At 40.8% G+C, this 16,174-nt stretch overlaps 2 protein-coding genes across 3 annotated transcripts in view; one reads left to right on the forward strand and one right to left on the reverse strand.

Moving 5' to 3' along the window:
- Positions 1-2,465, reverse strand: part of dnai2.S (dynein axonemal intermediate chain 2 S homeolog) — a 36,544-nt gene extending 34,079 nt beyond the window's left edge. The window contains 1 exon segment of the mRNA NM_001096041.1: positions 2,453-2,465. The gene's annotated coding sequence lies outside the window, so the exon portion shown is untranslated.
- A 146-nt stretch (positions 2,466-2,611) lies between these two features.
- ttyh2.S (tweety family member 2 S homeolog) overlaps positions 2,612-16,174 on the forward strand; it is a 94,659-nt gene continuing 81,096 nt past the window's right edge. The window contains exon 1 of one of the 2 annotated variants that reach the window (XM_041577653.1): positions 2,612-2,867. In XM_041577653.1, the coding sequence (XP_041433587.1) occupies positions 2,739-2,867 (129 nt within the window). In that variant the 5' untranslated portion in view covers positions 2,612-2,738. 2 annotated transcript variants of the gene reach the window in all.

Below are 16,174 nucleotides of genomic sequence, written 5' to 3' on the forward strand. Positions count from 1 at the left end.
TTTTCTTTACTTTTTTGTAATAAATTTTTCTATTATTTTTTGAAAATTGGGTGTGCTATCCATTACTTTGAGTATTTATAGTCTTGTCTGGAGACCTTTATGGGGAGTCCCCTATGGATTAGCACCCCTCACTCTACTTTAACGGGTGTGCGCCTTCTCTCTGTATTTTGTTCTTGTTAGTGGAGTACTGCAGGGCTCTGTACTAGGTCCCTTGCTTTTTAACTTTTTTATTAAAGGGATACTGTCATGGAAAAACATGTTTTTTCCAAAACACATCAGTTAATAGAGCTGCAGAATTCTGCACTGAAATCCATTTCTCAAAAGAGCAAACAGATTTTTTTGTATTCAATTTTGAAATCTGACATGGGGCTAGACATTTTGTCAGTTTCCCAGCTGCCCCAGTCATGTGACTCTACCAGGGAGCTGTTATCTTGTGTTAGGGAGCTGCTACCTGGTTACCTTCCCATTGTTCTGTTGTTAGGCTGCTGGGGGGAAGGGAGGGGGTGATATCACTCCAACTTGCAGTACAGCAGTAAAAAGTTTATCAGAGCACAAGTCACATGACGTGGGGCAGCTGGGAAATTGACAATATGTCTAGCCCCATGTCAGATTTCAAAATTCTGCAGTGCAGAATCCTGCTGGAGCAGCACTATTAACTGATGCGTTTTGAAAAAAACATGTTTTCCCATGACCGTATCCCTTTAATGACATGGAGGTGGGCATTGAAAGTACTGTTTCTATTTTTGCAGATGATACTAAATTGTACAGAACTATAGGTTCCATGCAGGATGCTGCCGCTTTGCAGAGTGATTTGTCTAAGTTTGGAAACTGGGCAGCAATGAGCAATAAAGTTCAATGTTGATAAATGCAAGGTTATGCACTTTGGCAAAAACAATATAAATGCAAGTTATACATTAAATGGCAGTGTGTTGAGAGTTTCTGTGGCGTGAGATAGGGCTGGCGGGCGCTAGGACCATGTGGACCACGCGGCCTAGGGGCGCCCGGCCATCGAATGCGGCGCTGGAGGGGTGGGTGTATGGATGTTGGGTTTTCATTTGGAGGGGTTGAACTTGATGGACTTTGTCTTTTTTCAACCCGATTTAACTATGTAACTATGGGAATAGAGGATCCAGTGCCATCTGATGCACAATTTCAGTTTAAGTGAAGAATTATTTAATCTTCCCAAAGTTTGAAAGATCCTAAAAATATATTGCTTTAGATGCATTAACATTAGGTACGCTTTGCAGCTGATCTACTGCCCCATATGAAGCAGCTTCTATGAGGGAAAATTAGACCTGATTATTACAAATGTATATTGTTTTAAGGGTCCATACTTAGCAAGTACAAAAAAGCCCCAAAAGCCCCCTTTGGCTTACTACTAAAAAACATTTGCAACATCTATTGTATTTTATATCTATTGTAAATTGCCATAAACAGACACTATTTATTGGGCTAGTGAGGTGCAGTTTGGGCCTCTGTGTACCTGAAATGCCAGGGCCTATTTTGAATCTAACGGTGGCCATACACGGGCCGATAAAAGCTGCCGACAGACCGAGTTGGCAGCTTATTGGCCCGTTTATGGGGGCCCCCGACGGGCTTCCCCGATCGAGATCTGGCCGAAAGTGGCCAGATCTCGATCGGATGGTATTAAAAATCCCGTCGGATTGTGGCCGCATCTGTTCGTTGATGCGGTCCCGCGATCCGACCGCCCGCTTGCGAACGCTAGGATCCGATCGTTGGGCCCTAGGGCCCACGATCGGATCAGCCCGATATTGCCCACCTCAAGGTGGGCATATAGGAGGGAGATCCGCTCGTTTGGCGACATCGCCAAACGAGCGGATCTATCCAGGCCCGGACTGACAATCTGTGAGTTCTGGCAAATGCCAGAGGGGCTGCTATAAGGTGCCATAGAAAGTCACTATTTAGTGGGCTGGTGGGGGCTGTTTGGGCCTCTATGTGGGCTGATTGGGCCTCTGTGTACCTAAAATGCCAGGGCCTATTTTAATTCTCAGTCCGGACCTGGATCTATCCATGTATGGCCACCTTTAGTCCAGACCTGCATAGATGCCCCTTGGAGTTTTATCACCTATAATCCCTGTAATGACGGCTTGGATGGGGACATTCCATCAGTTTGAGGAGCGAGAGTCATAAATGCAGTGACCAAAAATAGCCTGACGCTGCTTCTATTCCACTCCACGTATTGAATTTGGATTGTTTGAATCTATAGTATAAACCCAACTTCTCCCAGGCGCTTTTTTTTTTTACTTCTTAGGGCACAGACCAAAGGCCTTTGTTTCGGTCGTTGCGGAGTGGGTAAAAGCTGCATTTTGTGCAATAGCACATTCATTCCATCAATAGTCAATACTAAGGGCAAAGCGGAGAATGTTAATGTAGGCAGGTGTCCGGCGCCCTGTTTTTTTTATCGATTTAAGAAACTAGCTGCGACCCTTACCTTACACAGACTCCCGCTGCTGTTGCTGAATTGAATGTATGGAGGGCTTAAGTGTACTGTAACCTAGCAACCGCCAATCCGGAAGTACACGGACTGCTTTCTCGGGATAGGCGAAGGTGGCGTGGCCGCGGCGCGTTACCGATTTCTGTTTATGCGTGTACCCGCTGCGCGCTCCGGCATTCTCTCTTATTAGTGTGCGCTCTGCGCGCCCCTTCTGATTCCTATCCCTTTGCTGTCTGTAAGATATGATAGCTCCGCGCTTCGGGTGGTGAATCGAGGTGAGGGAATGGCAACGGCACGGGTGGAATACATCGCTCCTTGGTGGGTTTATTGGCTGCATAATCTCCCACATGTGGATTTCTCCTTGCAGCGGGAGAGCGGCGATTTTAACCCCAAGGACCCGGGTTATCAGCAGGTCAGTGTCCGGCGGTGTGGGAGTGTGGGCACAGCATTCTTTTGTTGGTATAGAGCACCGTAATGGATTTCTCTGCAACTCCAGCAGGAGCTTTTGACTGTGTAACTTACTAGTGGCATCACTTGGAAGGGGCATTGCTAAATTCTCATGACGCGTGTGTGCATCTCAGATTATACTCAAAGCTCCAGAGTTATTAAACTGGCCATAGACGGAAAGATCCGATCGTTCGAATCCTCGAAAGATCGGACTACCCCATCTCCTGACCTGCTATTAACCATTCAGATCAAATAAAGTAGAAAAGAACAGATCAGCCCATGTTCTCCCCCTGACTGCAATCGTACGAAAGTTGTCAGACAAAAGCTATTGACAGTCTCCCAATAAAGATCGTACGATCAGCATGCATGCAGGGGCACATTTACTAAAGGTGGCCATACACGGAGAGATCCGCTCGTTTGGCAATGTAGCCAAACGAGTGGATCTCTCCCCGATATGCCCAACTTGAGGTGGGCAATATTGGGCTGATCTGATCGTGTCGAAGTCGAATTCGAATTGAGGCCTATTCGATGGTCGAAGTAACCAAAAATTACTTTGAAATTCGAATTTTAAGTTTTTGAATTAGAAAATTCACTTCGAATCCACTTCGAATTCACTTCAACCCTTAGTAAATGGGCCCCGCAGAGATATTATCGGCAGCCAACAGAAATTTTTTAACCTGTCAAAACGACCGATCTCCGACGGACGAAAAATGCCGGCGCTGTCCACACACGGTCCGAAAATCATATGAATCCTCAATTCGTACAATCGCATCTATGCGTCTATGGCCAGCTTTACGGACCCAGCTTCAACCCGAAATTGTGATGCTGGTATAGTAAATTAGTCTAAATGCCAGTTGTTCAGTGGTTTCTATAATGCTCCGTCAAATTAGAATTTAAGAATCTCTGGGCAGAAGGAAATGGATTCAGTAAACGATGATGTGCTTATTATAATTCTCTTTTCTTGGTATCGCTTTGACATTACTATTCTCCAGCGCTGGATTATATATAATTTCTACCAGCCCTGTTCCCTGCTACTGGGGTTTACAATTCACAGGCACTATGGTCAGTCTTATCATCAGCCACATGATAAGTGGTCATGTAGTGAATAATTAGTCACGCTGTATAGAAACAGTGGAATATCAGAGAAGGCCATTGTTCATATAATATATATAGTTATTTGGGCTGATTTTACATGCAGGGCATAGCCACTTTACCCGCACCTTAATATGCTTATAGGAGAGTTATGTCTATTGGGCAAAGTGTGGGATTTTGAGAAACAATGTGTATGCTTTGTGATGGGGCTGTTGGCTGCCCCTGCCTGGTCCCTTACAGAGCATGTGCCTATCAGGCTTGTTTATCTCTGTGGATTTGGTTGGAATGTAGGACACCAATTTCAAGGATCACTGGGTCACATCAATCCAATCTTTCCAATCAGCCACATGTTGTACATTGTGTAGATACTTTGTTTCCCAACTGCACTGTAATCACAGGACTGTATGGCAGGCTCTTTATCTATAGTTATTGTGATATGTTTGCATTTAATCTTGTGCTATGATTATGAATACCATAGGCAAAATCTATACAGACATCTTCTATCGAGTCATGTCTGTCTCCATTTCAGTGCAGCAGATATTTATTCTCACCCGGCAGAAATAGGTTGTGACTGATGATGTCATGTTTTCATATTTGAATCAAATTTACTGTAGATAATGAGAATTGCTTTGCTACTACCTTTGGTGGTAAACAAAATGAATTTCAGTTCAGAATTTTGCTGGAGTGGGACTATTAATTGATGCATTCAAAAAAGAAATTCCCACAACAGAATCCATATAATATCTATAATTGTAGGCAGCCAAGAAAGTAGTGTTCAGGCAAGGGTGTAACTACAGAGGAAGCAGACCCTGCAGCTGTAGGGGGCCCAGGAGGTATTGGGGCCCCATGAGGACCTAATTTATATACAATTTAATAAATGTTAGTAAAACAGGACAACCGCTAGATATTTTGGGGGCCTTAAAAATTATTTGCTATGGGGCCCCCATAATATCTAGTTTCCCCACTTTGTTCTGGTAATGCAAACTCTGCTAGCAAGCACCCATGCTGGCTGCAAGCCACCTAGTCCGTTCAAATTTGGACATTTTGATGACATGTTTTAACCAGGATAAAAAAGAGAACATCATAATACTACAAATCGCCCAGTGTGCCAGTGCTTTGAAAGAGATTAATAATTAAAAGGGCATCAAAATAAAGAAGAAATGTGTAAAAGAAGCAAACTTTGGGACAATACATTTAGAACAATGGCAGACAGGATGCTTTGTCACTCAACGTGATCCCAGGTAATTGTTCAGAAATGCAATGTATGATTCTGAATTTTGGTGTGATTAGCCAGGATCATCGCATGTAAAATGTTTTACATGTGGTGATTCCGATGGATATGGAAAGACAGGTATTTTCAGGCACTCTGTGGGAGAGGAGATTTCCCATGGGTGACAAAGTGTCCCATCTGTTATGGCTCTTGATCTGTAGGTAGTCACATATTTGAAAAACAATGAGCACATTATCGCAGACTGCTTAGTAGCTATCTCTTCCTGGATGAACCAACGCCACCTCAAGCTCAACTTGGCCAAGACTGAGCTCATGGTCTTTCCACCCAAACTGAGCCCTTCTTTTCCTTTCACCATTACTATTGATGGCATGACTATTAACCCGGTTAACTCAGCATGCTGCTTAGGCTTCATCTTTGACCAGTCCCTCTCCTTCTCTAATCATATTAATAATACTGCCAAAACCTGTCGTTTATTCCTCTGCAATATAGCCAAGATATAGCCACTCCTCTGCTCCTCACTACATTTCTTCTCTTGTCTCACTATACACTCCTGGTCGTCTTCTCCGCTCTTCTCAGAGCCACCTTCTCTTCACACCATTCACATCCACTGCCACCTCTCGTCTCAAACCCTTCTATCTTGCTGCTCCTTACCTCTGGAATTCCATCCCTGAATTCCTCCGTAAGGAATCCTCTCTTAACCTCTTCAAGAAAAAAATAAGAGCCTACCTTTTGGACCACTAGAACATTAGCCTAGTCCTGTCCCTACTGACTATGCCTTACCTTGTGCACTTTTTCATCTCCAATTTGTAGCTGTATGTTAGCCTCCCATCCACTTAGACTGTAAGCTCTACGGGGCAGGGACCTCCTTCCCACTGTGTCTCTTACCACATAGCACTTAAGCTCTTTGTCCTATGATTCTGTATATATTTATTATGTGATTTGTCTCCCCCATGTATACTTTTATATATATATATTATACTTTTATGCACTGTACAGCACTGCGGCTCCTTAGCAGCGCTTTACAAATAAAGTTATACATACATACATACATACATACATTAATAAAAGTGGTGCAGTGCTGAAACCAGTGCACATTATGATATAACAAATCCCCACCACCTAATAGTAATGTAACAAGATGACCTGTGTCAGCACTTGTTCCTCTTGTGTGACTAACAGGGGTACTACAGCAATGAGGCAACAATACAGCAGCACCCCACAAGTTACCAGAGTATGCCCCTGGTGACTAATAGGTGCAGCATGAAATACAGAATTTCCAAGAGGTGATAGGGCAGGGAAGTTGTTATGGACATAATGTTCTCTATGAGCATAATGGTTAGTGTCTGGTCTGAGCTGGCATTATTTGCACTATTGCTTTATTTTGGATGGCTTAAAGGGATACTATCATGGAATTTTTTTTTTTTCAAAATGAATCAGTTAATAGTGCTGCTCCAGCAGAATTCTGCACTGAAATCCATTTCTCAGAAGAGCAAACAGTTTTTTTTTATATTCAATTTTGAAATCTGACATGGGGCTAGACATGTTGTCAATTTTCTCAGCTGCCCCAAGTCATGTGACTTTTGCTCTGATAAACTTCAATCACTCTTTACTGCTGTACTGCAAGTTGGAGTGATATCACCCCCCTCCCTCCCCCCCCCAGCAGCCAAACAACAGAACAATGGGAAGGTAACCAGATAACAGCTCCCTAACACAAGATAACAGCTGCCTGGTAGATCTAAGAACAACACTCTATAGTAAAAACCCATGTTCCACTGAGACTCCTTCAGTTACATTGAGAAACACAGCAGCCTGCCAGAAAGCATTTCTCTCCTAAAGTGCAGGCGCAAGTCACATGACCAGGGGCAGCTGGGAAATTGACAATGTGTCTAGCCCCATGTCATATTTCAAAATTGAATATAAAAAAAAATCTGTTTGCTCTTTTGAGAAATGGATTTCAGTGCAGAAGTCTGCTGGAATAGCACTATTAACTGGTGCGTTTTTAAAAAAACATGTTTTCCGATGACAGGATCCCTTTAATGAGAGTGTTGTGTGATACCACTTTTCACGTGACCAGCCTCTGATGTGGACAGTGTAGATAAGTAAAAGATGGCAAGTCACATCTGTAACTTCAGGATAATAATTGGCCCAAAGCACTGGATCCTGAAGCAGTGCTGGGCATGTACCACAGCTTGAGAAGTTGCAATTGTTTATTTGAAAGATAGTGATGGGTTGCCACATAGCAGATTTAAATATGCTGCTGATATTTTACAGACTATATATAGTACTGATAAGTGTACATTAATGAAAGTATTAAAGTAGAAACCTTTGGCAAGGAGGATATGGTTCTCTCAGTGGATTACAAGCTTTAGGCTCTATCCGAATACCATTGTCCAGTCCAGGCTGTCTTAAAATAGAAAGATTAGATCCACTGTTGTATGATGGTTTTCTCCACGCTAAAGGCCAACTAAAATCCAGTATATGGAACCTTGTTTGTATTAAAAGAGTAGTTCACCTTTAAGTTCCCCTTAGCAAACCTAGCAACCAGATAGCCGCTGAAATGCCAAAGTGGAGAGCTGCTAAGCACAAAGCTAAGCCGAGACTCACAGCTTAAAGGGCAATTTCGCTCTCATTAGCAAAACATGTAAAACTTTGCCCTAAAACTCCCAGAAATGTGTTAAAACTTTTATAACCTGCCACATTTTGTAAAATTGAGATGGTAATTAGGGTGTGCGGCCATAAAATGGGTGTGGTCAATAAATTCACTGCACATTCCATTTTTCAAATGTTGGGAGGTGTGGAACAGGTCTTTTGTGTGAGAACGAATAAAGTTGGGAGCCTTTGACAGCGTGGGACTTGGGGGGGGCTGCTTGGGGCCCCATGTGCCCCCCCTCCCAGCCACAACCCTCCTCTGGGGGGGGGGACCAGGGAGGAAGTTCGGAAGCCGGAGTAGGCTTTGCGCAGGGAGCAGGTCTGGGCCGGCCCAGTCTGACCCTGACCTTTGAACAGGGAGGGGAATAAAGCATGCAGACATTGAAATGAGCTCTAATGGACACTAATACAGAGACTGTATAGCTGAAGGTTGCCAAGGAGCTTGGCATTAATATTGAGAAGAGTGGCTGGAAAGTGTGGTAACTGAAAGCATAACAGAGACAGCTGTTTGTAGGTGCAGTTATAAGAGAATGTTAGTGAGTGCATTTTAATTAGTTTTGTTATTAAAAGTTTGAAAGTGAGTTTTCACATGCTTAAGTACTTTTACCCTCTAGTCCACAACTTTTAATTAAGGGGTGAGAGGAGAAGCAGTTGGTGAAAACAGAAAAGTTCTCATACTGAATTGGAACAAAGTGATTTCTGTCTGTGAGTGGATTCACACTGGGAGAGAGCACAGCGAGGGGACAGTGAAATGTAAAACAATACATACAAGAATGGTTTAGTGGAATTAGCACTCTCTACTTTTGTAAAAGGGAATGCACTGAACAAGTGTGAAAAATACTACACTAGATTTTATTTTTGTTTGTTTTCTCTATTATCCATTTGTTCACTTGGGTTTCCTTTTTGTTATTTATATCTGTGACTCCATACCATCAACCTATCCCCACCAAGGACTGCTTTGGGAGTCTGGAAGCAAAGTGAGGTGCTCCATAGACGTAAAAGTAATAATATGGTAATGCATCGGCTTCTCTCCTCCTGTGGAGAAAACGGGGATCAGGGAATATGCATTCAATTAACTTTTTTTAGTGTGCTTATCGCTAATTTGATTGGTTAAATTGCACTTCCATTGTACTTTTATATTTTACTTAGCCTTGGAGTACATCCCACAATCCGCGTTCCTTTTGTTTAACAGATAGTGATATCTGAACAGACCGACTCCAGGGGTAATAACTAATAAATTGCAGTTAAAGCTAGGATTTGGTTTGAATGAAAACAGAATGAAAATAGTTGGTATTTCCTGTACTTGTACTTTAGGCTGATTGCAGGCAGATTTTTTGTTGCCTGCACCTAATCTCCTTCAGCTCAAACATCCAAAGTTACAGAAGTTACAGTGAGCCTATGTAGACCTTTTGGAGGAGGACCTGAAAACACACTGAAGGTAACCTCCTCTTGTGGCATTTGCAAACCTTCTCAATAAATATTTGGACGTTTTTCAGTACTATTGGACCACATACTGTACATGGGCCAATAAACTTCCAACTTGTTGGTCTTGAGGGGCCAAGTCAGCAGCTTTATAGCTTATATAGCTTGTTTGGCCTGTGCATAGCCAGCTTATCCCAAGGGAATCCAGACCATTCAACAGACTTATTTACAACATATCTTTGCCTTAGGCACTGATTTGTATGGAAGGGTAGTAAAGAACTCTTACCTATGGAAGATAGTTGCATTAGTAGCAGTTACAGCATAAGTGCATCTTTGGTTCGATGGAACATATTTGGGTTTTTTTTCCCTGCATTAACTGTTTCCTTACTACCAGACATTTTTCCATTAAAAGCATTTTAATTGACTTGGCTATGTCACTTGAAAACAACATTATATAATCTAAAACTCAAGAAGTCAGAATAAGACAATTCTATACTGTGCACAAGGCTTTAGATTTCTGAATTGGCCATTGTCCTGGATTTGCTGGAGGATTTGTAAAGAGTGCACCCACTATCAGGGCAAAGTGTTCTGGATTATCTTTGTCCATTTATTGTATCAAATGACTTCCGGCATGTCCATTTGGGTGTCTTGTAGCCACATAGGGCCCTATTTATAAAGCACCAAACATGTCATGTTTACTGCTTCGACGCACTGCAACCTTTTCTGCCCATGTCATAACTGCCTATTTAAAGGAACAGTAACACCAAAATATGAAAGTGTTTTAAAGGAATGAAAATATAATGTACTGTTGTCCTGCACTTGTAAAACGGGTGTATTTGTTTCTGAAATACAACTATAGCTTATATAAACAAGCTACTGTGTAGCCATGGGGGCAGCCATTCAAGCAAAAGATACACGGTAAATAGCAAATAAGTTCTGAATAATTTCATTGTATACTACAGAGCTTATCTGTTACCTGCTGTGTATTATGTGCCTTTTCTCCTTATTCAGCTTTGAATGTCTTTCCCCATGGCTACAGAGCAACTTGTTTATATAAACCGGGGGTCCCAACCCTTTTTAACTGTGAACCACATTCATGAAGCATAAAAAAGTCCCTTGGGGTGCCAAATTAGTGCTGTGATTGGATATTGGTAGCCCCTATGTGGACTGGCAGCCTACAAGTTGCTCTACTTGGCACTGTACTTAGTTTTTATGCAATTAAAACTTGCTTCCAAGCCTGGAATTCAAAAATAAGCACCTGCTTTGAGGACACTGAAAGCAACATCCAAGATAGAGCAACATGTTGCTCACAAGCTATTGGTTGGGGATCACTGATATAAACTATAGAAGAAAACAGGACAGTTATACAGTACAAACAGTACAGTATATTTGCATTACTTTAACGCACTTTAATTTTTTGGTGTTACTGTTCTTTTAAAGAACTGGGAAAACAGTCAGGACAATGGCAGACAGGGGATTTGCTGCCTTATGGAAATCTACTATACCAGGACGCTCCAGAGTGGAGTGGACATTAGACCAAAAATGCAAAAGCAGTCATTTTCGGACCAAGCTTTGTTCTGTGTACATGCACTCAAGCGGAAGCTGTGCTTTTCAGTGCAGATAGGTGGAGCTGCAAAAGTGAGCGGATTTGCTTCTTGCTGCCTGCAGAAAAAATGCAGGCTGAGAGCAGCGAGCCAAAGCTCAGTGTGCCCTAGGCCTTCTTATGCAACTATTTAGCCCATAGCCACAGGTGATTTGTCAGATCATTTCAAATTAGCCATTTGTGTTCCACACGTGGCAATCCCTCCTGCTTAATTAAAAGTTGAATCTCTACTCAGCCCATGTGCATCCAGCATCATAATTCCTTTAAAATAAATACGAAGTGATCCTGCCAGCAAGAATATGAATGGACAGGTAGGATCGATTCGGATTACTGAAGTTGAGTCTGGAGGCAACTTCGAACAACTTTGGAAATCCACAGCGATCTTGCAAGTAATTCATATCCTTCATGGCAGGAAGGCAGTTTAGGGTGATTAGTCGCCCACAGTAGAGGAGATTTGTCGCTGGGGGACTAATCTCCCTGTCTGCCACCACCCTAAAGGGACAGTATACTCTCCTTTTTAACATAAACCTGTTATTTCTGGCACTAAACAGGAATATAAAGTCAGTTTTGCTTTAGTACTTCTTGTCACTTCTGGCTCCAAATAACTTAAAGGAGCTGAATCCTGAAACCTAATTTTAAGTCCACTGAGAAGACCCTTTTAATAAGCTGCTCAAAGGCTGCTGCTTAGCTAAGAGAGTGGTTTGTAGAGTAGATAGGTAGCTCTGAACAAATATCCCTGTTTATGAAGGAAGGGGCAGGTAAGTTCAGCGAACATAGCACAACTTTCAAATGAGTGCTTTATAATGGCATAAACAGGAGAATATGGATTTTCTTTTAATTACATTTTTTTTAAATTAAATTCATGTCCAATTTAATGTGCTCATTTTTAGCAAAGGTGATTTTCGGTGTGTGCTGTCCCATTAAATGAGGAAGAGACTTTGTGTATGTCCAAAGCATGATAATGACCTAGCTTTTCACCTAGTTCTATATATAATATCACACGTGAGTATAAACAGAAACCGGGAAGTGAATGAGGAACAAAGAGCAGCAGGCACCATTTATCTTCAGCATGTATTGTTCACTGATTCCTGAAAGAGTAACCTCATATTGTATGTATGCAGGCCTGGACTGGGATTCAAAATAAGCCCTGTCATTTTAAGTACACTGAGGCCCAAATATTACTCCACCATCCGAGAAATTGCTACAATATTAGGAGTGGCAAAATCTACAGTTTGGTACATCCTGAGAAAGAAAGTATGTACATGTGAACTCAGCAATGCAAAAAGACCTGGATGTCCACAGAAGACAACAGTGGTGGATGATCGCAGAATCATTTCCATGTTGAAGAGAAACCACTTCAAAACAGCCAAACAAGTGAACACCACTCTCCAGGAGGTAGGCGTATCAATATCCAAATCTACCATAAAAAGAAGACTGCATGAAAGTAAATACAGATGGTGCACTGCAAGGTGCAAGCCACTCATAAGCATTAAGAATAGAAAGGCTAGATTGGACTTTGCTTAAAAAACATCTAAAAAAGCCAGCACAGTTCTGGAAAAAAGTTATTTGGACAGATGAAACCAAGATCAACCTCTACCAGAATGATGGCAAGAAAATAGTATGGAGAAGGCGTGGAATAGCTCATGATCCAAAGCATACCCCATCATTTATAAAACATGGCGGAAGCAGTGTGATGGCTTGGATGTGCATGGCTGCCAGTGGCACTGGGACATTAGTGTTTATTCATGATGTGACACAGGACAGAAGCAGCAGAATTAATTCTGAGGTGTTCAGAGACATAGGGGCACATTTACTATTGGTCGAATATCGAGGTTAATTAAGTAGGTAGTCAAAGTTTTTTTTAAAGAGACAGTACTTCCACTATCGAATAGTCGAACGATTTTTAGTTCCTAGTCGAAGTAGCCAAAAGAAAACTTTGAAATTCAAAGTTTTTTTCATTCGAATCTTTCACCCGAGCTTAGTAAATGTGCCCCATACTGTCTGCTCAAATCCAGCTAAATGCAGTCGAATTGATTGGGAGGCGTTCTTAATAAAGATGGACAATGATGCAAAACATACAGCCAAAGCAACCCAGGAGTTTATTAAAGCAAAGGAGTGGAATATTCTTGAATGGCCATGTTAGTCACCTGATCTGAACCCAATTGAGCATGCATTTCACTTGGTGAAGACTAAACTTCAGACAGAAAGGTCCACAAACAAACAGCAACTGAAAGCTGCTGCAGTAAAGGCCTGGCAAAGCATTAAAAAAGAGGAACACAGAATCTGGTGATGTCCATGAGTTCAAGACTTCAGGCTGTCATTGCCAGCAAAGGGTTTTCAACCAAGTATTAGAAATGATACATTTTATTTTCAGTTTTTTTATTTGTCCAATTACTTTTGAGCCCCTGAAATGTAGTGATTGTGTTTAAAAAAAGGCTTTAGTTCCTCACATTTTTATGCAATCTTTTTGTTCAACCCACTGAATTAAAGTTGAAAGTCTGCAGTTCAACTGCATCTGAGTTGTTTCATTTAAAATTCATTGTGGTAATGTACAGAACCAAAATTAGAAAATCAGTCTGTCCAATTATTTACCTGACTGTAGATGGTAGCTAAGAGCAGAGTTGCTACTGCAGGTAAAAGGGGTGTGCTTTCACACTTATGAGCTCTTCCCTGGATGTCTGGAGTAGATAGTTCTCTTCTATGTGTCTGGAGGAGAGACATGGTCCTGGTTGATATTAATGTGTGTGAGAGGAAGCCTGAGAGAGGACCAAGGGGCATGTAGAGCTTGAGACACAGAGTGTCTGACATAGAGAGACAGAGAGCCTTTGAGAGAAAGTGAGTGTCAAGAGACCTGTGACTGCACTTAGAGAGAGTATTTTGGAGAAAGTGCAGCAGTAAAGCAAACTTGAAAGTAGGCTGTGTGGCCTGACTGATAGACATTATCGCTGAACTGTAAGTAACAGGGTGCTAACCTTGTAGCCGTCAAGAATCTGGGGTAGTCAGGAAAACTACAGTATCGTGTGTAAGAAATGCCATACCGCCATATGAAGACAAGCACTCTGTTTTTGTTAAACAATTAAAGGCATTTTTTTCTGCATTTTTTGTCCCTGTTTCTTCTCTACATCTGCTTGCCTTTTTACAGTATGTATAACTTTGTATATATGTATAAAGTGTTGCAAGTGTACTTAGCAATGTAAAAAGTTTAGGAAAGTTTGGTAGTAGAAAGACATCTTTTCCTAGGTCAGAATGTATACTTTTCAAAAATATGTTTTTTTTGTACAGTTAGGGGCGAATTTCGAATGATTTTTTTGGCTGCTTCGACCATCGAATTGGCTACTTCGACCTTCGACTACGACTTTGAATCAAACGATTCGAACTAAAAATCAGTCGAATATTCGACCATTCGATAATCGAAAAACTATGACCCCCTACTTCGCCACCTAAAACCTACCGAGGTGCAGTGTTAGCCTATGGGGAAGGTCCCCATAGGCTTCCTAGCAATTTTCTGATCGTAGAAAAATCGTTCGATCGATGGATTAAAATCCTTCGAATTGTTCTTTCGATCAAACTAATTGCGGTAAATACTTCGACTTCGAAGTCGAAGGATTTACATTCAGCAGTCGAATATCGAGGGTTAATTAACCCTCGATATTCGACCCTATGTAAATCTGCCCCTAAGTGTAAAGTCAAGCTGTTTGCAGAAGCTGAACACTATTTGAATTTGGGGCCTGTACATAGCAGTTACTGATTTGTGTATGTGTATTTGTATATATATATATATATATATATATATATATATATATATATATATATATATATATATACATATATATATATATATATATATATATATATATATATATATATATATATATACTGACGACAGTCCCCAGGGGATCAAAAAAAAAAAACGTGATGTCCATATTTGCTGTGATGCAGTAAAGCATTATTTTTGCTGCAATTCGACTTTTGCTGTGAGTGCTTTCATTCTGCTATATTATGTATATATCTCTCTCGAGTTTAGGAGCCGAAACTTTCAAATAAATTAACACTATTTTTTGTTTAGTAAAGACCTGTGAGTGAGGTTCATTTGCTGTTCTGAATGATAGATACAATGGTAAAACTGATGTGCTTGCTTCAGAAAGACAACTATAGTTTATATAAAAAAGCTGCTGTCTAGGCATGGGGGCAGCCATTCAAGCACAGGATGTACACCAGACAACAGAAATATTCTAAAACTTTCCATTGTATACTATAGAGCTTATCTGTTATCTGCTGCCTCTCCTTTTTCAGCTTTGAATGGCTGCCATCTTTGTGATAGTTTCTGGAAAACTATATCTTCTTCATTGTCATGCTCCTAGGTGACCAACATCCAAATATAAGGATCCCAAATGGGTTGAGAATTGGGGTAAAGGTATATTTGTGTATGTGTGTTATGAGAAATGTTTGCACTTTACAGTAGATATTTCAAATGTAAAGGAACAGTTCAGTGTAAAAATAAAAACTGGCTAAATAGAAAGGCTGTGCAAAAAAAAAACATTTTCTATAGTTAGTTAGTCAAAAATGTAATTTATAAAGGCTGGAGTGACTGGATTCCAAGACAACAGAATACAATTTCCTGCTTTTCAGCTCTCTAACTCTGAGTTAGTCAGCGACTTGAAGGTTTGCAATTGATCCTTAGCATGCAGGTCAGATTCAAAAGCAAACAGTTATGGCCCATGTGCCCCCTTTCAAGTCACTGATTGGTTACTGCCTGGTAACCAATCAGTGGAAACCAAGCAAGCTGAAAAGCAGGAAGTAGTGTTCTGGCTATTATGTTAGACATCCAGTCACTCCAGCCTTTATAGATTATATTTTTGGCTAACTATATTAAAAACGGTTTTTATTTTGCACAGCCTATCTAGACAATTTTTATTTTTACACTGTACAATTCCTTTAAAGGAAATGTTCACCTTGCAACACTTTTGTCAGTTCAGTTGTTTTCAAATAGTTCATCAGAAATTTTATTTTTTAATTACTTTTTGAAAATTTTTCTAATTTTTCAAATTGTTTACCTTCTTAATTATAAATTATAAATTATACAATAGATGATAATATTCTGTAGCAAAGAATCCTAAATTACTGTGCTGTAAGACTGAAACACCAGAGGCAGGAACATAAAGCTCTATGAGATAAACTGGTAGTTGCTCCTTCTGGGAAGATCATGAATTTCACCCCTCCAGGGACAATTATTCAACCTAAGATGCAATTTAAATGGTCATTATAGTAAGTAAGT

This window comes from Xenopus laevis, chromosome 9_10S (assembly GCF_017654675.1).
Source record: "Xenopus laevis strain J_2021 chromosome 9_10S, Xenopus_laevis_v10.1, whole genome shotgun sequence".
Lineage (NCBI taxonomy): Eukaryota > Metazoa > Chordata > Amphibia > Anura > Pipidae > Xenopus > Xenopus laevis.